Genomic DNA, 24,262 nt, shown 5'->3' on the forward strand with positions numbered 1-24,262 from the left:
AGATCAAGCTGCATATCAACGTCATAGAGTTGAGGGCAGTGCTTTTAGCATTGCAAGCCCTCACTCCCTTCTTCTTCTAGGGACAATTGCTATTCAGACCAACAATGTGTCTGTTGTGTGGTACCTCAACAAACAAGGTGGAACCAAGTCCTACCCCCTTTGTTGAGAAGTGGTGAGAGTGTGGCAATGGGCGCTGTCTACCAACCACTTCCTAGGTGAATGCACATTCTGAGGGAACACAACATATTAGTGGACAGGCTCAGCAAAGTTCTTTTGATGCTTCATGAGTGGTCTCTGAATCAGTCAGTGGCAAACAGGATTTTCCTCAGATGGGGTCAACCCTGCTGCACTCTCTTTGCTTCTCCCTTCAGCAAGTGTAGCAGGTACTTTGCCCTGATCCTTCCACAGAAGCAGTCACGAAGAGACGCTCTAGTCCATGCTTGGCCTCCTTGTCTTCTTTATGTATTCCCCGCTCGTCACCTGATTCTCAAATTTCTTCAGAAGGCATGCAGGTTGAAGAGCAAAGTGATCCTCTTTGCCTCCTTTTGGCCTTGACAAGTTTGGTTCACCTTCCAGTGGTCTCACCTAATTTTCCTTCTGTGGATCCTGGATCCACATCCAGACCTTCTGTCTCGCCCTACAGGGCACATTCATCTGCATCTTCACAACTTGAAACTGACCACATGGTTTCTGCAGTTCCGATGATGGCTAGATAATCCAGGCTTTTTTCCCCAGTTCAAAAGATTATCCTTTCCTCCCATAAGTCCTCTACTAGGAAAATTTACAAAAGAAGAGGAAGAGGTTTTCCCTTTGGGCCCAGCAGTATCACATTGATCCACTTATGGCACCTGTTTTAGCAGTTTTGGACTTCCTAACTGGTGTTTTTTATTTGGGAGTCAGCTTCTCTACTGTTACAGTTCAGTTAGCAGGCATTTCTAATTTCCATACTGGGGAGAATGCTACTCTTTAGCTTTTTCTAGACTTTGCAAAGCCTTTCTCAGGGGTATGTTCCTTCTTCGACCTCTTACCAAAGGTCCTACTCCCCCTCAGGATCTTATGTTGGGTCTTCAAACTCTGACCTTACCTCCCTTTGAACCTACTGCTAAGGCACAGTCGAAATTCTTGTCATAGAAAACAGCCTTGTTAGTAGCAATTACTTCACCCAAGAGGGTTTTGGAGCTTCAAGCTTTGTCTTCCAAACCTCCTTATCTTATTTTTCGTAAAGACATAGTTACTTTGTGTACTAATACTTCTTTCTTACCAAAGGTTACGTCAGTGAAGACCATTAATCAATCCATTAATCTCCTTGAGTTTTTTCTGAATTTCTAGAATAAGGGTGAATATATGTTGCACCTCTTAGATGTTTATAGACAATTGCACTTCTGCCTGGATAGGACAAAAGCATTCAGGAAATCTGATCAATTGTTTGTTGCTTTTTCAGATTAAAAAAAAGGGAAAGCTGTTGTTAAAGCTACTATTGCTCAATGGTTAAGGGATTGTATTACGCATGTGTTGAACACTGTTCCTTTACCTAGACCAGTCAGAGCTCATTCCACGAGATCCATATCCACGTCCCAGGTCTTCTGGTCCAGAGTTTCTTTAGAAGATATTTGTGCAGCTGCTTTTTGGAAGAATTCTCATACTTTATTTTGAATTACAAACTTGATATCATATCAAGGAATAAGGCTGCTTTTGGCTCTGCAGTGCTCCGGAATATCCTTTTATGAGGCCGCCCAGATTCATGTAGCCGGGAACTCTGTCCCACAGGTTTTGATGAAGACTGAGCAGATAACATCAGATAAAGAAATTATACACTCACCATAGCATTCCATCTGTGTTGTCTGCTACAGTCTTCATCAACCTTTCCTGCCTCCTTCTCCCTTCCTTATCGCTGAAGGATTTGATGGCTGGTTTTGGGAACCTTTGTTCCTCTTTTGAGATCCTGAGAATTCTTTTAAGCTCTATTGTTTATTTAGGTATGTATTTCTTTCTTCTAAGAATACTGGCAGCCAACTGGATCTGAGGTATCTGAGAGGAGCTAGGCAGTATGGGTAGGGTGGTCCCACAGGTTTTGAAGAAGACTGAAGCAGACAACACAGATAGAATGTTATGTTGAGTAAATAACTTCTTTTTATAAAAACCCTCAGACAATTCAAAAGGTTTGTATCTCTCATTTCTTGTCTCCATTTCTTCAGCTATTTCTCTCTTAAATTAGGATAGCTTCTATTAATAAATGTACATGTTAGTTTATTTATGTCTTCTTGAAATGCTTCATTTTCTTGAATTAACCTACTCATTCTCACCATTCAGCCTTTAATAATATTTTGTTTGGTCCAGTTAGGGTCCATGTTATGGTCTGTTCCCCATTTGCTTTCTTTAGCAAAATATCCAAGTAATTAATTGCAAACTAATCATATTTTATAGCAAATTAAAAAAATACTTGATTTAAAACAAATATGTCAGATATTTAAATTATCAACAGAATCCTTCCATGTAATAACAATGTTATGAATAAAATACTCCTATATTTTTATTTTGCCGTTAGAATTTGAATTGTAGACCTATTCTTCTCATGTTATCATAACAAAAATTGGTTTTAGCAATGGGGACAGTAATGGACCTCAGTTACACCAGTCTGTTTATGACAGCCTGGGAAGAATATGTCAACAGTTAAAATTTTAAGGACAAAATAAAAATATATGCTGTTATTAACAGCATTTATATTATCTGGTTGGATTATGTTGATAATTTAAATAATTGTATAGATTATTTAAATCAAGTATGTATTTTTTTAGTCTGCTATGGAGTATTATTATTTTGAGTTTAGTTACGTGGATATTTTGCTAAAGAATGTAAATGGGAAATTGAGCATGATGGTAGTAAACAAATTAGTGGCCAGTAATAATCATTTATACTACACTAGCATGTGTCCTAGTCAGAACAAAAGAATTATTACTAAATGGGGAATAGTGAGAGTGAGCAGGCTGACTCAAGAAACTGAAGCATTCAAAAACAGGTATAGAAATTTAAATTTAAAATTTATTAATAGAAGCAATTTATAATCAGTAATTACAAGAGGGATTACTGAAATAATCGAGGGGAAAAATGAGAAATACAAACTTAGTATATTGTTCGAGGGTTATTATAATGAAAGGGTTGTTATGAAAAAAGTAACAATATTAAGAGTTTAATGACAATGCCGATAGCAGATGTTTGCTATTAGAAATACTGTAAAAGTCAAATGGAAATTTTTAAATTTGTTCCCATTAACTGCTGAAGTAATTGGGGGGGAATCACAACTTATTTATAAGAGCGGGAAAACTTTAAAATGTAATACAGTAAAATTAATTATGTTACCAATGGTGAAATGATTAAATGTAAAAGATGTAATCAGTGTAATTTGTTACTAATTTGACCTTCAGTTGGGCTTATAAGGCATTTTTGTTGTAACATTCCATGGAAATTTGTCTGCTTGATCTGATGTCTTTTTTGTCCATTGCTCAACTGGTAGGTCTTGGATCTGACCTCAGATCTGACTTTGGCTACTTCCTTAGACTTTAGCTCTCTAGCTCAAGCTTCTCCCCTTACTCATCATCATCTCATCTCCTTGATGACTTAAGATCTCATTTGCCACTTAATTGGATGTGGTCATCTGTAGCTCAAGTAGCTTTTTGAATAGATAAGTAGTTTTCTTATTTATTGTAATTCATATTCTCTAGTTTTACTTCTTTTTCATCTTCACAGTTTTCTCTTAAAAAATCTACTGTATACTTCTATACTTTTATTAGTTGTTAGGCCTTGTGTCCTTTGCTTGCCTTTGCTACCTAACTGTAGGTACTACTCCAATATATCATTGTTGATACTTTCTTATTGTGTTGTTTTATACTGTTTTCAATATTAGGTGTTAACATTGTTGGTAGTTATATATATATATATATATGTATATATACAACACACACACACACACACACACACACACACACACACACACACACACACACACACACACACACACACACACACACACACAGTAATAGTTAAATATGTTGGATAAACCAACTGGCTTCAAAAAGTGCTCTTAGTGTGGGAACAAAATTCTTAACTCAAGATGTTCACTCAAAGCATGCCTATTGCCTTGGAGCAGGTCGTCTTATCACCCTGTGAGAGTTTTGACCAAAGATTGCTGGTAGAGTGGAAAAACAACTCAGACTGATATTGAAAGGCTTGCTTCTATCCACTTCTTCTTCATCTGGAGCTCCTGCCTCCTCCATGAAATCTTTGGAGTCTACCAAGGGGGATGCTGTTTATAAGACTAAGGATTCAAGGAAGTATTCCTCTGATCACCCTCCTCTTTCTACTGTGGTCTCGGCTCCACCCTAGAAAATTGCAGAATCATCGAGTCCAACTGCTCCCTTGAATCTAACCCCCATTAAAACTGAGACCATTGGATCCAACTGTCCCACCGGATCCAACTCAAGCCAAGTCAAAGTCTTCACATACAAGGTCTAAATTCTCTCTGGAACCTGTTTCATCAAGTTTGCACTCACATTTTTTTGCAGGAGATACCTCAAAGAATGCCCAGACCATCCTCATCATTTTCATCCCTCAGGTCATCTAGCAGCCTAACAGTAGCAGATATGGACAGGATGATGAGAAAGTTTCTCAGAACCCAGATTCAGTTGGGAGTTATCCCAGCTCTGTCTCCCATTGGACCCCTGAACCAACCACAAGTTCAACCCCAGCTTTTGACTCATACTCCATTCTGTTCCCTGGTTTTGGAGCCCCCAAAAGTCTGAGCTTGTCTATGTCAGATCCTAAGGCTTGTCCTTTGTCTATTCCAACTCTTTCTCTGATCCAGACAGCCTTAACTCTGTTGAAGCAGGAAGGATCTCAGAACTGTAATGTCAGTACCAGATCCTATGGTTTGGGTTCAACTCTGATGTTTTTGGAGCCATCCCTTCCACTCGGAGCCTTGGCACTGGACAACTCAATTCTGACCTCTATACCTTGATCTTGGGGTGGCTGGATTTGGTCCTTGGCAGGTGGATTCAGCTCCTGCCAGGTTGTGGTTTGGTTCCCCATGGCCTCTGTCTTTGAGATAGTGGACAGTGTGTTTTATACCTCTGTGGACAAGCCATCCTTGTCCCCCTGAGCCTCACCTCCTTCCTCTTTGGATCCTGAGTCTTTTCATCCTGTGCCACCAGGATAGTCAGTCTAGTCAAGCATGGAGCCATTCCTCATTCAAGACTCTGCTGGCACTTTTGAGTCCTCCCTAGAACCTCCCACTGGAGAGCCACCTAGGAAATGTACATGTAATAGGCGGTGCTTAGACTCCCCACAGGAGTTTTTAACCAAAGACATTGACTTTGATAAAAGGGAGGTATCCCCACTGGACAGATTTGGGAAGCATGTTTATTCTTCAGCAAACTTTCCCCTCAGGTTGCTAAACTATTTGGCACATGTTATGAGATTTCAGAGGGAATTGAAAGGCTTGCTTCTCTCCACTTCTTCAGTTTTCCAATACCCTCTCAGGGTCCATACCTGAGGAGGACAAAAATATGGTTTCTTCACAACTGACCACTGTACAGTCCCCATCAAATGCCTCCATGAGGCTGATTTCCTCATAGGGTGATTTCCTCACTTTGAGAGCCTCAGGTTTGGGAATTGCTATAAGAAGACTTGCCTGGATGTGCTTTTGTGACTTTGCAGAGGCCTTCAAGATGTCATTCATCAATGCTCCCTTTGATGGATCCACCTTATTTGGCCCTAAGATGAAGGAAACTCTCTACAGGAGCGAACAGGATTGGAAGACATTATCTGCCACAAGGATACGTTTTTCTACCCCTCAAAGGACTTTCTCCTGGAACCAGAGAGGAGGTAGAAAGATGTGGTTCTGTAAGACTCAATGGGACTTCCAAGGACTTCTACAGATACAAATCCCCCCACGGCGGAAGATGGAACTTTAATGGAAGACATCATCCCCCTGGCTGAGGTGGCCTGCAACATCAGGGTTTCAAAGGTCATTTTTCTGAGAAGCCCTTTCAGAACCCCTGAAGGGTTGCCTGACTGCTGTACTCTGGAGGCAGTCAGGAAACATTTATCTCTGCACCCAGAAACCTGGATAGCCGTTACCAAAAACTACCTGGGTGCACAGAATAATATCCAGAGATTATTACTTATCATGTTTCCTTCTACCTCCCCACAACAGATCAGAATAATGCTTGACATTCCATCAAGTCAGAAGAAAGCAGCAGCCATAGAAATATAAAAACTACTGGGGAAAAGAACCATCCAAGCGGTTCCCCAAGACATCAAGGATCCAGAACTCATTTGAGATTCTTTTAATGCTAAAGAAGACAGGGGACCTAAGACCAATTTTGGATCAGAGCAATCTGAATCAGTTTGTCAAACACTCAAAGTTCCATCTAGTCATGGTTCACTCCATTCTACCATTGTTGCAGAAGGATGATTTGATGTGCTGTGTAGATCTCCAGGATATGTGTTATCATATCAAAATGCAGTGGCATTCCAGGAGATACCTACAGTTCTGGCTGGGAGATATTCACTTAGTTCAGAGCCCTGCCCTTTGATCTCACCACAGCCCCCAGGATGTTTGGCAAGTACATGGCAGTGGCCACAGTTCACGTGAGACTGCAGGGATTTCAGGTGTTTCCTTAACACAATGACAGTCTCCTTTCTGCTTTCCCCGAGCCTCGGCTGATTCAGGCCAGTGATTACTTGCTTCATCTGTGTCTTCAACTAGGCATTACAGTGAACTACACAAAGTCTGTGCTATTGCTCACTCAAGCCCTGGAATTAATTGGTGCTCATTTTGCCACAGACAAGGTTAAGCAATCTGCAGAGCCAAGCATCACATATTCTGTTTCTCTCTACTTTCCCCTCCATTCAGGCTGGTATTACAGCTTCTCAGATCAGTGGCAGTTTCAATATTTCCAATATCTTTAGCAAGGTTTTACTTGAGGGTACTGCAGTGGACCCTTTCAGTACGATGTTCAGTAGGACGTCACCCTCTGACTGCACCTATTTGAATTACAAATATTTGCAGACAACACATAGCCTTGTGGATTCATGCAGAAGACGTTTTTCTGGGCCACCCTTTTATTCTTCCTGTACCCAAGGCCAAAGTGACAACAGGGACTATGTTCAGCTATCAAAAACACAGATTCTCTAGCAGCCTTATATCATTTGTAAAAGATTTAAATGGAATGGCCATTTGATGAATTTATTTTTGAAGTTATACGTATTTGGTAATTTTCCATTCAGATGTTTTACTTATGATAGTTAGCCATTTGAGGATCTATTTTTTCAATAGCAGAACATGGACTCGTGACAACTGATGTTTCCCAGCTAGGTTTGCAGGGGACATTACTTGGAAAGGACAATCTAAGGCACATGATCTTGGCTACAGGTCAATATTCACATCAGTATCCTAGAAATGAGAGTAGTCCTGATGGCATTGTACGTGTTTCAGGGTGTTGTCCTGGTTGCTCTTCAGACAGACATGTCAGTGGTCTGGTACATCAACAAACAGGAGAACCCCCTACCCCCATGTTGAGGGGCAATGAGAGTATGGCAATGGGTGAGCTCTTCTGGCCATTTTCTATTATCAATACATATTTCAGGAAAGTGCGATGTGCTGGCAGACAAACTGAGAAGGTCCATCTTACTTCCTCATGAGTGGTCTGTCAATCAGCTAGTGGCGGAAATGATTTATTGCCAGTGGAGCCAATCATGCTGTGGCCTCTTTGCTTCTCTCTTTGTTTCCAGTTGCAGCAGGTACTTTGCCCTGATCCCACCAGAGCCAGAGTTACCAAGAGACTCTGTGGTTCATGACTGGCACCCCGGTGTCCTGTATGCCTTTCCACTTACCCCACCCCTCCCATCCCCAAGTATCTTCAGAAAGTATTTCAGTGGAAGTGCAAGGTAATCTTCATTGCACCATTCTGGCCTCGACAGGTGTGGTTTCTCTTCCTGTGGCCTCACCTCCCTGGGTGTTAGATCCTTCTTAGGACCTTGTATCTCACCCTTCCAAGATACCTTACCCGGACATTCAAACCCTCAAGTTGACTGCATGGTTTCTCCACTTCTAATGATAGCTATACACTCCAGGCTTTCTCCCTGTTTCGTCACGTCCTTGCATGATGCCAGGAAGATTCTACTAGAAATATTTATAAGAGCAAATGGAAAAGGGTTTGCATTTGGGCCCTCCAGAGATAATTAGACCCTTTTTCAGCACCTGTCCTAGCTGTTCTTGACTTCTTTGTATACATTTTCCATAATAGAGCTAGTTACTTGATAATTAAGGTAAATCTTGCTGCCATTTCTAATTTTCACTTAGGTAAAAACCATTCTTCTTTGGCCTCCCTGAGATTATGTAAGGCTTTTCTTAAAAATACCTTTTAACTTCAACTCCCTACTAAGGACCCTACTCCTCTGTGGGATTTAACAGTATTTCTACAAGCTTTGACCCAGTCTCCCTGTCGCTCGTGTTGCTTCACAAGTAAAGACAAACAAGTGTGGTAGTTTGTTTATATGCTTTATTATGTGGAAACAGATTTGTATCACTTCATTGAAAGACAATTTCAGACACTCATTTCACTGAGAACAAATCACCTAAAGTTCATTTCACCAACATGTCATTTCACCTAAAACTCATTTCACTGACAAGTAGTACTCTAAGGCAAGTTAAAGGTATATGTCCTTTTCCTCACTGTAGTGTGATCCTGGTGTTAGTATATATAGTTGGGGGGGGGCATAGCCCCCCACATTGGGGAGGTGGGAGGGCCTTGCCCCCCACCTAGTTGGATTTTACCAAATAATGTAAAACCAAACCACACAACAGAAAACCAAATTAAGTGGAGGGCTTTGCACTCTCACCCTGCCAATGTGGGGACTGTGCCCCCCCACACCCCCACTCACTATATATACTAACACCAGGATCGCACTACAGTGGGGAAAAAGACATATACCTTTGATTTGCCTTAGAGTACTACTTGTCAGTGGAATGAGGTTTAGGTAAAATGAAATTTCAGTGAAATGAACTTTAGGTGATTTGGTCTCAGTGAAATGAGTATCAGTGAAATGGTCTTTCAATGAAGTGATACAAATCCGTGGAAACACATCAGGATGGATAGCAGCAGCACAAAATATAAACAAACTGATTAACTGACAGACTACACAGACATGCATGCTTGCATCTCAACAGCTTACTACAAAATGGTAAACAGGATCGCACGTGCTCAGTATTTATACACTTGTGCAAGCCCCTAGAAAGCTTCTTAAAGGTATTCATACATGTTGATCTACATCCTTCCCTTTAATGAATTGCCCAGAATATAATGACATTTGAAAAAAAAAGCATGCAGTTGTACAGACAAAAAGAAATAGATGCAACATTCATGTTCTTGTGTCTAAGTTGCCCTGTAGCTGGAACATGGTCTAGAAATGTGTCCTGATTTATTACTATAGGAATCAGAACTAGGTTTAGCAATAGGGACAGTCATTGGTGAACAAACAGATTCTGGAGTTTTGGGATTCTTCTCAGGAATAGGGATAGTTACTGGAACATCCTCTGGAACTAGAATGCTGGATAACTCACTCTGAGATATAGTCTTTCTTGCAGGTATGATACTGCAATACAGGCTTGGACACTGGGACCAAATGTTTCCGATTCTGCCTAAATTGTGCTCCTTGCGATTCCACAATGTACAATCTCGGCTGTAGACATATACTGTTCATAACTCTAATCCGATCAAAACCTTTGGATGTCTGCATCCTCACTATCTCCTCTTCTCATAATGGATTAAGTGGTTGCTGGTCTTATCGCAGTATGACTTCTGGGATAAGTGCTTCTTTAGCAAATGGGCTTTCACTGATCTGTTGTTCTTGACAAATGGAACCAATAAATTACAGCTGATTGGTAATGTGGTTCTGGTTTGTCTTGACAGAAGTCTCTGTGCAGGGGAACCAAGATGTTTATCACAAGGAACATTTCTGAGACTCAAGAAAACATCGCTATTGTCTCATTTTGACTTCTCTAGTAATTGTTTCACACTTTGAACTACACATTCAGCCAAACCATTTGACTGGGGATACTCACTGCTACTCGTGACATGAGTAAAGTTCCATTCTTTGGCAAATCTTTTGAACTGTTGGCTTGTAAACTGTGTACCATTGTCAGAAATAACTTTGTCTGGACTCCACCACCATAGTCCAGGAATCTGGTTTAGCGGAAGTGGTTCCTTCTATTGATGCTGCTTAGTACTATTACATACAGAATAAGATGAAAGTATTCTCTCAATGTCCTGTGACATAGAAGGCCAAAATACTAATTGTCTTACCCTTTTTTTGGTACAGTCTACTCCTGGGTGGCCACAATACAAAATAGTAATATACTCTTGTTGCAAGGGCTTTGGAACCATCACTTTTGGACCTTTCATGATGATACCATTGTCAAACAAAATCTCATTTCTGTAAGGAAAATAAGGTTGCAGGTCAGCTGGTAAGCAATATTGCTTTGACAGCCATCCTCGATTGATAAAGTGGTTGAGCTTCTGAAGAACTGGATCTATGGCTGTATGACTTCTAACTCTCAAGATGTGTGGAAGAAAAAATTCTCACTTCCATGACTTCAAAATCAAGTTTCATGCTGTTCAGTAATATTTCTGGGTGATCTGGATAATGTATTAGCAAGATGAAGAAGTTTGCCTTTTGTGTAGACAAGATTGAAATTATACTTTTGCAATTTCAACATCATGCGTTGCAATCTGGCAGGAGCTGTATGCATAGGCTTTGTGACAATAGTAACTAGAGGTTGGTGGTCTGTTTCAGTCTGGATAGTAGGCCAACCATAAATATAATCATGGAACTTTGAACATGCAAATACAGTTGCCAAGAGCTCTTTCTGTGTCTGTGCATACTGCATTTCAGTTTGCGTTAGTGCATCTAAGACCAAATTTTGAAACGTCACAAGAAAGAGTAACTGGATGTTATGTTGTCTTATCTTGCCTTCATTCTTACTGGTTGTGTTCGGAACCGATCCTCGGTTTCGACTCGGCTTTATACTAAAGCTCGAGGTCTTCCACTGGCTTGTGGTTGTATCCCTATCTCACCATGCTCTAGTGAAGCTCCCCAGATCTTGTTTGCCGCTAAACAGATTGGGTGCTTCCATTTTGGCTATGGCTAAGTGTACAAATCTTTATTCTTTATCTGAAAATTTCTTCTTCTTTCAAGTAAATTTAGCATTTACTGTTTTGTTGTCATTGTAGTTAGACAACGTTTGTTGCTGTGTTGTTGCTTTAGGCTATCATTTTTTTCATTAGGTCTTTGTTTCCTCCCTGTCTTGGCTTAAATTTCTTTCACATAAGCCCATTTTAGTTAGGGCTTTTTTTACTATTACTGTTGTTAACATTTTTGAAGTTCAGATATAGTTTACTCTTATTAAAAAAAAAAAAAAAAAGAACGAAAAGGCGTCAGTCCGTTTAAGTTAGAGGGCTGCCACTGCCCGTTTTAATTAGAGGGCATTTTCCTACTGTTTATTGTTAATATCCTTAGATAGTTAATCTTACTGTTAAAACAAAAGGGGCGTCAGCCCGTTTAAGTTAGAAGGCTGTCGCTGCTCATTTTAGTTAGAAGGCTACCTAACTTCTGTCCTTCCTCTTGTTTGTTGAAGTTTCTTCAAAAAAAATTTGATATTTTATATATTATATCATAGGTGTTTAGTGTGTTAAGTAGTTGTTGTTGATTTGCTCTTGTGTGCAGACTGTGATTTTTAACATGTCCAAGGAGCATAAAGAGACTAAGCCTTTTGGCTTCAAAAAATGTGGTAAATGCAGCCAAAAAATGTCATTAACTGATTCCCATACTGTTTGTGTCTACTGCCTGGGAGCAGCGCATCTTCAAGAGTCATGTTCAATATGTCATTCATTCAGCTACAGAGTACTGCTAGAAAGAAGAAGCAATCTGATTGTGAGAGGCTTACTGAAGTCGCTCTAGAAGAAGGACCGGGCACTTCAGGATCAGTGAAATCTCCATCAGTAAAATCCAAATAATCCACCAAGAGATCTTCTCCCTCTTTTGGGCAATCGTAGCCTGTTAAAAAATTAAGTAAAGTTGCATCTCTGGCTCTGATGACTGCAGAACCAACAAAATGTACTTCATTGGCACCAGCTGTTTCCATGCCAGTGGAGTCCGAATGAAGGAGCCGGTCCCCAGAATTGAGCTGGTTACTGCTGTATTAAGGTCACCTATTCTGCAGATGATTGGATCTCCTATTCCTTCCTTTAAGTCATCCAGGAGTCTTTCACACGATGATGTGGATAGGGTGGTGCAAAGACTTTTAAGGACACCAGCGCTGGCCCAACTCCTCTCAGCTCCAACCCAGAGGGATTCGGAGCCAGCCAAGACTTTCTTGTCGACATCAATTCCACATCCAAGCCGACCCGGGACCTTGGAGCCAGAATGCCCAAAACCAATTGCTGAGGAACCATCGTTGCTGAGAACCATCCTGGGATCTTCGGGGCCGATGTCTGCTCCAACATCCTTGGTTCTGTCTGAAGAGTCTAGGAGCTGACAGTCTCCAGACTGGTCCAGAGAGGAGAGTAGGATCGGACATTTGTCGGATCTGAACTTACCTCTCGGGGCTTTGGCACAGATGAGCTTGGCTCCTACATCAGCTTCAGAGGCAACCCACTAGGTTCCAGGGATCTCTTCTGGCTCTTCGGAGCTGGAAATGTCCTCGGATCAGGAAAAGGGGGCTTTCAAGCTGATGAAGAGAGTGCTGTCTCCACAGACAGCTCCACTCAAAGGTTCTGACATTCCTCCCCCTAAAACACTGGTGTTTGTCTCTGCACCAGACCATCCACAGGTCAGCGGAGACCCTAGGCCTCAGGGTACCCCATCAGGTGAACCCCTCTCTTCTGAAACCTCTCTAGAATACCCTTCTGAAGAGGTCCCTCATAAGAGACTCTGCAAGAGGAAGCCTTTAGACTCCCCAGAGGAGTCAGTCACCTCTGACACAGACCTCGATGAGTCGAAAGAGTCCCCACGGATTACCTTCTGAGGATGTCTCCTTTGTAGACATCCTAGAAATCCTTAATCAGAGAAGCAGCTGGAAGTCCATCAACCCTTCTGATGAGGAGTCTGTTTACCTGAAGGTCTTTGGGTCTCACCCTTCAACCATTTGGGTGTCTCTGCCTTTTGACGAACTTATGGAACTAGTTAGTTGAAAGGTGTGGGAGTCTCCAGGCACAGTGGGACCTGTCCCTCGGAGGCCAAATAAGTTCATCACAGCCCCTTCTGATAAAGATTTCCAGACTAAGTGTGTCCCTGTAGATGCTATGGTGATGGCAGCAGCCACCAAAAAGGAACTTTCTGAAACATCTACCAAACAAGGAGTCTTGTATGATGGACAGATATGGGAAATGCACATTTTCTTCAGTGACATTTGCACTCAGATCGCTGAATTATCTGACTCATTTTACAAGGATACAAAGAGATCACCTGAATGAGTTAGGAGATACTCTCCAAGGTAGAGTAGCTCCAGGGGTATAAGACAAGGTTTCTTCTCAGCTCTCCACCTTAAACTCTGTAGTCAACTCCTCCATGTGGCTTATATCTTATGCAGCAGATGGAGCGAGCAGAGCAGGTTCAGGAATTTCCCAAAGGAGACATTCCTGGATGTGCTTGTGTGTCTTTGTGGAACCTTTTAAACCTTCCTTTATTAACGCCTTTCTATTGCTTGTCTTTGTTCAGGCCAAAAGTCAAGGACACACTAACCAGGTGTGAGCAATAAGGGAAAACTCTCTCTGCCATGGATGTCTATTTTTCCATACCTTCTAGACCTTATCCAAAAGGCCAGAAGGGAGGAAAATGTGGTTCTGTAAATCCCAGAGAGTTTTTTCAGGGCATATGTGGTGACTCTTCCCCTAGGGGCAGAGGGGGAAGTATGAATGGAAGATGCCATCCATGCAGCAGAGGAGATCCATAAAACCAAGGTGACAGGGATTCTTTCTGTGGTAGGCCATTTCAGTGCTCCTAAAGGGAGGCCAATCTGTCCATCTCTGGAGGCAGTTGGGGGTCATTTATCTTTATACCTAGAAGCCTGACTGAAAATAACACAAGACAAATGGATACAAATTATCATATCCAAAAGCTACTCCATACCCTTTTCCCTTCCTGTCCCAAACATAAAGAACACCCCAGACATTCCACCCAGTCAAATGGATCAAACAACTCTAGAAATTTAAATGTTGCTAGACAAAAGAGTCATCCAAAGAGTCCATGCAGACCAAAAAGGATATGGAACTTACTCAAGATTCTTTTTAGTGCCAAAACGAACAGGGGACCTGAGGCCAATTTTGGATCTGAACAAATTAAACATACCAGTAAAAAAGACCAAGTTCCAGATGATAACACTGCAGTTGATTCTTCCCTTTCTGGGAAAAGACAATTAGATGTGCTCTCTAGACCTCCAGGATGTGTACTACCACATAAAGATGGACAGGCCATCCAGGAGTCATCTGCGCTTCTGGCTGTGAGACAGTCATTACCAGTTTTGAGCAATGCCCTTTGGTCTCACTACAGTCCCCAGAGTGTTCATCAACTGTATGGTAGTAGTCACTGCTCAACTGAGACTTCTAGGATTCCGAGTGTTTCTGTATCTAGACGACTGACTCCTAACTGCCACCACCAAGCATCTACTACTGGAAACAAGAGACACCACATTATTTCTCTGCTCAATATCCTGGAGATGAGATAAGTGCTTTTGACACTGCAGGCACTTCAGGACTCTCTCCCACTAGGAACAGTTACAATACAGACAGACGACATGTCGGTTTTCTGGTACATAAACAAACAAGGAGGGACCAGGTCTTATCCTCTTTGTTGAAAGGCCCTGAGAGTATGGCAGTGGGCGATCTCCTCCCAACACTTTTTGATAGCAATGCACATCCCAGGGAAATCCAACGTGATAGCAGACAAACTCAGCAGAGCAATTCTCAAGCCTCACGAGTGGTCCCTAAAACAAAAAGTAGTGGAGATGATCTTCCACAAATGGGGCCAGCCTTGCTGTGACCTTTTTGCCACATCCATGAATGCCAAATGCAGCAGCTATTTTGCCCTGATCTCCCCTCTATGGGAGTCACCAAGGGATGCACTTGTACATGGTTGGCCCTTGGGTCCCCTTTATGCCTTCCTTCCTTTTCCTTTGATACCCAAGGTTCTCCAGAAAGCCATTTCATTGGGAAGTAAGTTGATTCTCATCGCCCCATACTGGCCTCATCAGATTTGGTTCCCCTTCCTTTGGCCTCATCTTCAGGAGGATCCGTGGGTTCTGGACCCAGTTCCAGACCTTCTGACTCATACATCCAGAACGCTCCATCCTTGCCTTCAAATCCTCAGACTGACAGCTTGGTTGCCCTGATTCCAAATATAGTCAGGCTTCCTAACCTTCCTACTTCTGTGAAACATATCTTGATTTCTTCTCATAAGGCCTCAATGAGAAAATTATATGAGTAAATGGAAAAGATTTGCTTCCTGGGCATTAAGTAAACACACCCCTTTTTTGTTCCAATAACTTCTATTCTTGAATTTCTGGTGAAACTATTTAATGAAGGTGCAGCTGCAGCTACTGTTCATGTGCAGTTATCAGCAATATCTAATTTCCATATCAATGATTGGTCCCAAATCTGATGTCTCACAGACTATGCAGAGCCTTCCTGAAAGGCACTAACCTGTTAAGGCCACCCATAAAAAAACCCTCTACCACCATGGGACCTGAACTTTGTTTTGTCCTGTTTGATTCTTCCCCCTTTGAACTTGCATCATCATGTGATCTAAAATTTTTAACATGGAAAACAAGTATGTTGATCACTTCTGCTAGAAGGGTTTCAGAGCTACGAGCATTATCGATCAAGCCACCATATATGCTTTTCCGCAAAGACAGAGTATCCCTTCAAACAAAGCCATCCTTCCTATCAAAAGTATGCCCAGAGTCTAACCTAAATCAGTCCATAGAGTTACCAGTCTTTTTCAACAACTATGGTAACAAGGCAGAATGTACGCTTCACCATTTGGATGTAAACAGACAGTTATGTTTCTACTTACATAGGACAAAAGACTTCAGGAAATCTGATCAAGTATTTGTTTCATTTTCAGAAACAAAGAAAGGTGCTCTTGTATCTAAGGTCACACTGTTGAAATGGCTCTCAGAATGTATTACCTTTATATATATAATTCTAACAACAAAGTTCTTCCCTATAAAGTCAAGGGTCATTCTACGAGGGCCATGGCAACCTCTTCTGCCTTTTGTGCTAGGTTGCCACTTGATACCATTTGTGCTGTTGCGACTTGGGCAAGGCCTCATACCTTTATCACTCATTACAAAGTAGATTTGGCCTCCAGGGACAGGGGTACCTTTGGTCCACTGTCCTGAAGAATATACCCCTGTGAGCCACACAGGAGGTATGGTGCTAGGGACCCTGTCCCAACCAGTAAGAATGAAGGCGAGATAGGACAACATAACATAAAGAAGTTATGTACTCACCATAATGGTCCATGTTTGTTGTCCATCTCATCTTCATTCATACATCCCACCCTCCTTCCCCCTGCCTAAGGCTCCTGGAGGACAAAGAGATTCTTTCATTTGGCAAGTCTATCTCTGACCTTCTTCATTGTCTTCATAAAATGTTGTGATAGTACCTTAGGTAACTGTGGTTATCAGCAAACAAGATCTGGGGAGCTTCACTAGAGCGTGATGGGATAGGGATACAGCCACGAGCTGGTGGAAGACCTCGAGCTTTAGTATATGGCCGTGTCGGAACCAAGGATTAGTTCCAAACCCAACCAGTAAGAATGGAGGTGAGATGGACAACAAACATGGAACTTTATGGTGAGTACATAACTTCTTTTTTTGTGAACCTTTTAGTATCTGAGAGTTGGTGGACTGGCAATTCTCTGTTTCTTTCTTTCTTTCTTTCTTTATTTATTTATTTACATTTGTTTACTGGGAAATTCCAAGTGAATGCAGGTCCTTTTTCAGTGGATGCCTGGGGAGAAAAGCTCCACATCATGTACATGATAAATAGAGATACAAAGTGTTGCAGCAATAGTAAACAACATTACAGGTTGTTGGCTTTAATACAATAACAAGATATTGATTATCAACAGTATATACAGTAAATGTTGCAAGTTAAGATAGTTTCTTGTCATTTATAATTAAAGACAACTAGCTAATTCTGACTGTGGTTAACAGTGGCGGTAGTATAGTTGGGTTAAGAGTCTAGGTGGGGGTGGTAAGGGTGGGGATGTTAGTCTGGATTAGAACAAGGATAAAGCCAGTGCAAATTTAAGCAGAATTTGAGCGCAGTCTTGAAAAAGCTGCTGGAAGGTAGAGTAGGTTTAGAGGGTGGAAGATTGTTCCAAGGTTTAGATATGGTACATGAAAATATGGCTTCTTTTGCTGAGTTTTTGAGTTTGATAAAAGTGAGTTGATTTTTGTTGCTTGCTCTTAGGGGCCTAGTGGAGTGATAGGGTTGGAGAAGGGTTTGAAGGGAAGAGATGTTATGGGGGTGGTTAATAAGTTTATGATCGAGGGTGAGTTGATTAAAGTGAAGGAGTTGTGGGAGTTCTAGCCAGTTTAGTTCTTTAAGGGAGATACAATGATGGCTGCGGTAGGAGGTTCCAGTGGCAAATTTAGCAAAGCACTTAGTTTCAGGACATCAAATGCTCTCTGGTGTTGCTCTAACCATGATCAGGATACATCTTTGCATGTCTGCTCTCTAAGCGGTGCTGAAAGTTGGCTCAAGTCTGTAATGAACTTGCCTAGATAGTTAACCATGCCAAAAAAGTTTATAGGGCTTGAACATTGTCTGGAGCTGGCATCTCAAGAATAGCAGTTTGCTTGGAAGGATCTGGTCATAAGCCTAAACTGGTAAATAAATGTCCAACATAAGTGACTTCTCATAGCCTGAATTTGCACTTTTGAGGATTTACCTTAAGAATCACTTCACATTATTTTTTTCCAGAACTTTCTTGAGGTCTCTGTCATGCTCAGCTTCACCATTACCTCCTGTTAGTATATCATCCACTATAATAACACACGGATAACCAGAAAAATTTGCTCCATTGCACACTGGAAGACTTCACTTGCAGAATTTATCCCAAATGGCATTCTCAAAAATCTGTACCTGTAAAATGGAGTACAGAAAGTGGTTAGTGATGAGGATTTTCACTGAAGTAAAATTTGTAAAAATGAACTCTTTGCATCCAAGACAGGAAAAAAAACAGTGGTATTTGGCATAAGAGCAGTGACTTCTTCAACTGTACACTTTGGATGATAAGGTCTTTTTTTAGTGCTTTGTTCAAATCTCATGGATCAATACATATTCTGATATCATCTGAGCTTTTCTTATGAGCTACGACCATGGACGATACCCACTCAGTTGGTTCATCTACTGGACAAATTACATCTTTTCTGCACCATTTTATCTAGCTCAGCCTTGAATCTGTTCTGCATAGCTGTTGGAAGTTTTTGAGCTGGTCTGACAACTGGACTGACCTCCAGGTCTAACTTCATGAAGTACACAACTGGGAGTTTGCCTAGTTTGTCTTTTAAAAGATCTGCATAGGTAGTGAAAATAGACTAGGTGAAATTAGAATAGTGGTCCTTTAAGATTACATGGTGGACTTCCTTATTAAATGAAAGCAGTCCCATTTTCAAACTGTCTCTGAGGCCTAATAATAACTGTACGAGCCTTTTGACCACATAAAATTGCAAATCATAGCTGTTCCCAGAAGAGTAACACAAAAGCACTACTGAACCTTCAGTTTGAATTTCTTCACCACCATAAGCCACATGCCTCACACACTTTGCCAAATCAAGCTTCTCACCTGCACATACTCTAGCAAATGTTTGTGCTGACATAACATTGCACTTTGAACCTTTGTCAGCGTTGCACTCTATGGGTTTTCCATTAATCTGGAAAATATAAAATGCTTCATTCTTTGCCCATAAATCTACTGCATTGACTGTTTCATTAAGCACTGACACACCACCAACATAAATAGTAAGATGACAACTTTCTAACTAATCTACTTGTCTCTTGGAATGTTCTTTTTTAATAAAAGAATGTCACTTTTGATTTACAGGATCTTTTGACATTATTCCACTTACTGTATTTATGACATTGCTGACCAAAAGCTAAGTACATTTCTCTTTCGGGTACATGATTTCTACAACAATTGTGACATTTAGCAATAAAACTAGGTAGGAGCTCATTCTTTGAGTTTGCTGACTCACTCTTGTGCTTCACTGAGACTGTGCGTATTCTGGAACTTGCTAGAAAGCTACGGGGTTTCCCAAGGACTGTTTCAGGGCTCACAGTTGCTGCCATGTGCTTGGGGCTCATACTGCTCAACCTTTTAGAGCAAAAAATCTGGACAAAGCTTAAAATGATGGGGGAACAAATAGGGACAGATTTTAAATATTGCTCGTACAAACTTACAGTTGATAGAATAATAGGTTTTGCATTAGCATGAATTTTCTGAAGGATGTGGAGTCTTAAACTCAAATGATTGTCATTATTTAATGACTTCAATCCTCAGCTATTTGCCAGAAAAGCACAGATTTTAAGAGGAACACACCAAAAATATGAGGCAAAAATGTGGACATTCTGTGAAAATCTCTACAGTTGAGAGGTATGTTGGGCCTGTTTCTTTTAACCATGTGCTGCATACTATCAGCACTGACTTTAGAAGTTACTGGAAGCATGTATTTCTCATTTGTAAGCATATTTCTGTAAGCTCATATATCTATCAAATATCAATGGCTTTATTCAAAGGTAAATCACTGTCACAAAGCTAAATCTTTCTCACAGCATCATTTTTAATACTACACACGTCTTTTATCAAATCATCCCTTAAATCACCACGTCTGCACTTTTTATGCTTATTTCTCAAATCGGCTGTATATGCTGCAAAAGTTTCATCAGGCTTTTGATCTCTTGTGTAAAATAAGTGCCTTTCTATTGTCATATTTGTTTGGGTGTTACACATTTTTCTAAATTTACATTTTAAGCTCTCGGGGTCTTCCCTTGACTTAGCTGGTACCACTATATGATGGATTTCACCCTCTCCTGCAAATGCAGAAGATGCATACACAAATGAATGCTCTCTTTCTATGGCTTCTGAACCAGCTAAATTAAGCAGAATAAATCCCCTTGTATGTTCATCTTTATCAGGAAATGCAGCTTGTATAAAAATATCATACTCTTGCTCAATCACTCTTCAATTCTCTGCAATATTATTATCAAAGACAAGAGGAGCTAGTTTTCGAAGTACTTCAGTCATGCCAACAAATTATGCCCAAACACACTGAAAATGTAGCCCTTGTAAGTATATATGAACATGCACACATAGCCAGTACTTGTAATAACATTCAAATAAACAATAAACTCTTCAAAATACTGTACTTTCCGAAATATGCTTTGAAATGGCTGTATTTTGAGAAGTAACTGTACTATAATACTGCACAAACCTTTGAACAGTTCATACACCTCTGATATCTCAAATAGCTTTAATTAATGCAAAAAAAGTAGCACAGAGTGAAAAAAATGCAGTCATTTCTGTATTTTATATATTTTATGTGATTTGGACTTTATTTCAAACATTTTATGTAGTTAGTTAAATATTTTCATTAATATGTCCCAGTTTCAGAAATTTCGTTTAATTAGAAATTTGTTTAGAGTGTTCTGAGTGCTTTGTTTTATATTTTGCAAATAAGAAATCATTTAAGTAAGATCTGATACCTGGAATGCATTTGTGACCTGGTTTTGTGAGTTGTACATGCGGTAGGGATGATCCACTCCTGTATATTACTCCACCATTAACTGAGTACCTCTCGGTCCTGAATCTGGATCCCATTCTAACACCATGTCTTTGTCTTGCTTCACAAGTAAAGGCAAACAGGTGGGACAGTTTGTTTATATACTTTATTATGTAGAAACACATCAGGATGGATAGCAGCAGTACAAAATATAAACAAACAGATTGACAGACTTCACAGACATGCATGCTTACATCTCAACAGTTTACTACAAAATGGCAGGCTCACATGTGCTCAGTATTTATACACTCATGCAAGTCCCTAGAAAGCTTCTTAAAGGTATACATACATAGTGATCTACACTCCCTTTGAGCCTTCAGCCAAGGTAGACTTAAAGTTCTTATCGTGGAAGACTCTTTTCCTGGTTGCTATTACATTGGCTAAAGAAGTATCACAACACTGGTACTTTCTTCCCAGCCATATATTCATAGAACTAAAGATTTCAGAAAATCAGACCAGTTGTTTGTTTCTTTTTCCAAAACTAAATTGGGCAAGACAGTATCAAAAGTAACTTTAGCTGGGTATCTGGCTCACTGATTGCATTTTATTTTTTTATAAGAATAAAGAGTTGACATCACCTAAACTACCTAAGACTTATCCCACCAGATCTATGGTCACATCATCTGCTTTTTGGTCTAGAGTTTCTGTAGATGACATTTGTGTAGCTGCTACATGGTCCATTGCTCATACCTTTATAGCTATTACAAATTGGACATCTTGTGTTGGAATAGGGCAGCATTTGGCTGCACTGTATTACAGAATATCCTGAAATAGAAATGATTGTGAGGGCATGGTGGTACATTTTTGAAAACCAGGACCATTTGTGCATAAGATGATTAGTATGCTAGTATGAGACAGTGAGAGAAATAGAAGCTAAATACTTCCAGTTCTGCTTCCCTCACACAACTCCATTTACAATAACATTTTCCAGGATTGATAATTTCTGCTTTGTGCAGCTTGTACTAAACTGTCTTTTCTGAGTAGAATGTCAGTTGTTGACTTTAAACAGTTGAGATTTAGTATACTAACCTCTCCTAATCATTTTTTTCTGGAGAATACTATGCACCATTAGCTCTGAGTGTCAAAATCTGAATAAAAATAAAAAAGGAGCATATTGTTTAAAAAAATGTTCATAAAAATTAATTCATATGTAGCTTATACAATTTTGTAAATGCAAGAGCTAACTGCAGGTACATTATGTCACAAGGATGCTATACAATCTGATTCAATATGAAAAGAAATCTTGTGTTTCTGTTTAGGTTGTATGGGATGAAAGCTATAAAGTTGGTTGCGCAGTTCAAAAATGTTCATCAATATCAGGCACAAATATGAAAAATGGAGCAATTTTTGTGTGTAACTACGGGCCAGCGTAAGTAAACTATATTATTTATTTCATTGTATACAGTATGACGTAATAGAGTAGGACATTATAAATATCTGCATATGTGAAACAAGTAAGCATTCAGTCTGAAAGAATAAATGTTAACATTTTGAAAAAGATGTGACAATAGAAGATCATATAGGAATGTATGGAAGTCAGAAAATATGGCAAAAATTACAAATTAAACATAGCGTCGACTTATACCAATTAAAGCTGAAGAAAGTGGGGAATGCAGACAGTATATCAAAGGGTCGAAAGGAGGAAAGGACAACCTAATCAGTTAGGAAGGAGATACAACATTTTATAGGTACACCAAAAGTAAGGAAAGTCAAATGTTGATTTAGTAAGATGGAAAACAATGAAAAATCAGGTGCTAAAATATGATTATTTGTTATTTATGAAAGAAAAGTAGAGGAAGGTGCCACAGCAGTCAGAAAAAGTCTACTGTATACATGGATTGATCATCCTTTAATAGAATTAATTCTGAACAGATCAAGTAGACAGAAACCTCTTACTTCCATCCTTCGGATGAGACATTAAACTGAGGTCCCATCTGCTTGAGAAAGTGGTAGCTTAATAGGATGTAAAAGAACCCACAGCACCATTTGAAAAGTGCAGAGGAAGTTAGTATAAATACTACCTTGGGTCTCCCCAGAAAAGAGCCCACTAGCCTAGTGTGACTAACGTGGTCAACAAAGGATCGATAAATAACATTTTGTGCCCGTTTGGTTTTGAAATTCTGTTATCGGATGGCTATCTTTTTGGCAATGTTAGTTTTGAAGCTAGAAATACCTCAAAATATTGTGATTTCTAATTCTTAGACCTGTCATCTCTTACAGTTTTTTTTCTATTTCTCTAACTCATTTTATGGGTCTATGTCATGTCAACGAATCTTCATCTAATTGAAACTCAAATTGATGAACCCTTTTCATGGAAAACTTATTTCACTGAAATAATATAATGTTTAAAAATATCAAAAAACATATTTTTGCAAGGGGGTAAGCTCCCTTGCACCCCCCACCCTCCCTCCCTCTCTCTCTCTTTATATATAGATATATATATATATATATATATATATATATATATATATATATATATATACACACACACACACACACACACACACACTGTATGGTTTCACAACTCTGGAGAAAAAAAACACAGTGAATCAGTGCTGGAGAGTAAATTAGACATGTACAGATCTGTGGGTAGAACATGGTGCTGACCATAGCAATTCACATTTACTCTGCTAGACTTACTTCACTAATGACTCCTATGATAAGAAATGACACCAGCGCTTTTCAATGAAATGGGTTCAGCCATTTGACTTTCTTTGAAATGAAGATTCAGTGAAATGACAGAGACCCCATTTTACATATACCAGTATATAGTACGGTGCAGTGGTGCAGCAGTAGTATTGTCACCTCACAGCAAGAAGTTCTCCGGTTCGATTCTCAGCTGGAGTGCCTTCCGTGTGGAGTCTGCATGTCCTCCCTACATTCATATGTATTTCCTCCCATGTTACAAAGACATGAGTTTGGAGCATTTCTCCCCAGGCCTCCGCTGAAAATTGGCTTTGTTCTAAGTCGGACTTTCCCGGTTAACAAGTGTTAAATAAATAAAATAAAATAGTAACATACGATAATAATTACCAACCGCTTCAACTTTTTTCACTAATTCTTACACTGTCTCAGTCCCATTATTGATCACTACAACCTGACTTTTTCCTTTCAAAAAGCCCATAAAAGACCTCTAACAGTACCAATGTCCTACCTTCTTTCCTAAAAATAACCAAAAAAAGATTCAGGCACTACACAAGGACCTTTCCACCTCAAACTGGTTAGTCATAACCTTCATCTCAAACCCCTCATTTGCCATTACAACATTAACCAGCTTCATTTTACGTTATCAAAAACAAGTACTTCACTAAAATTACAAGGCTTTTCATGCAGTCACTCAACCATTGGATTACTAAGGAA

At 40.1% G+C, this 24,262-nt stretch overlaps 1 protein-coding gene across 2 annotated transcripts in view; it reads left to right on the forward strand.

The window, feature by feature from the left end:
- Window positions 1-24,262, forward strand: part of GLIPR1 (GLI pathogenesis related 1) — a 1,221,813-nt gene that overhangs the window by 601,173 nt on the left and 596,378 nt on the right. For both annotated transcript variants that reach the window (XM_044087974.1, XM_044087975.1), the window contains exon 3: window positions 22,162-22,271. In XM_044087974.1, the coding sequence (XP_043943909.1) occupies window positions 22,162-22,271 (110 nt within the window). The remainder of the gene's footprint in view (window positions 1-22,161; window positions 22,272-24,262) is intronic.

Source organism: Protopterus annectens, chromosome 11.part0 (assembly GCF_019279795.1).
Source record: "Protopterus annectens isolate FY-2018-M chromosome 11.part0, PAN1.0, whole genome shotgun sequence".
NCBI classification, from domain to species: Eukaryota; Metazoa; Chordata; order Ceratodontiformes; family Protopteridae; genus Protopterus; species Protopterus annectens.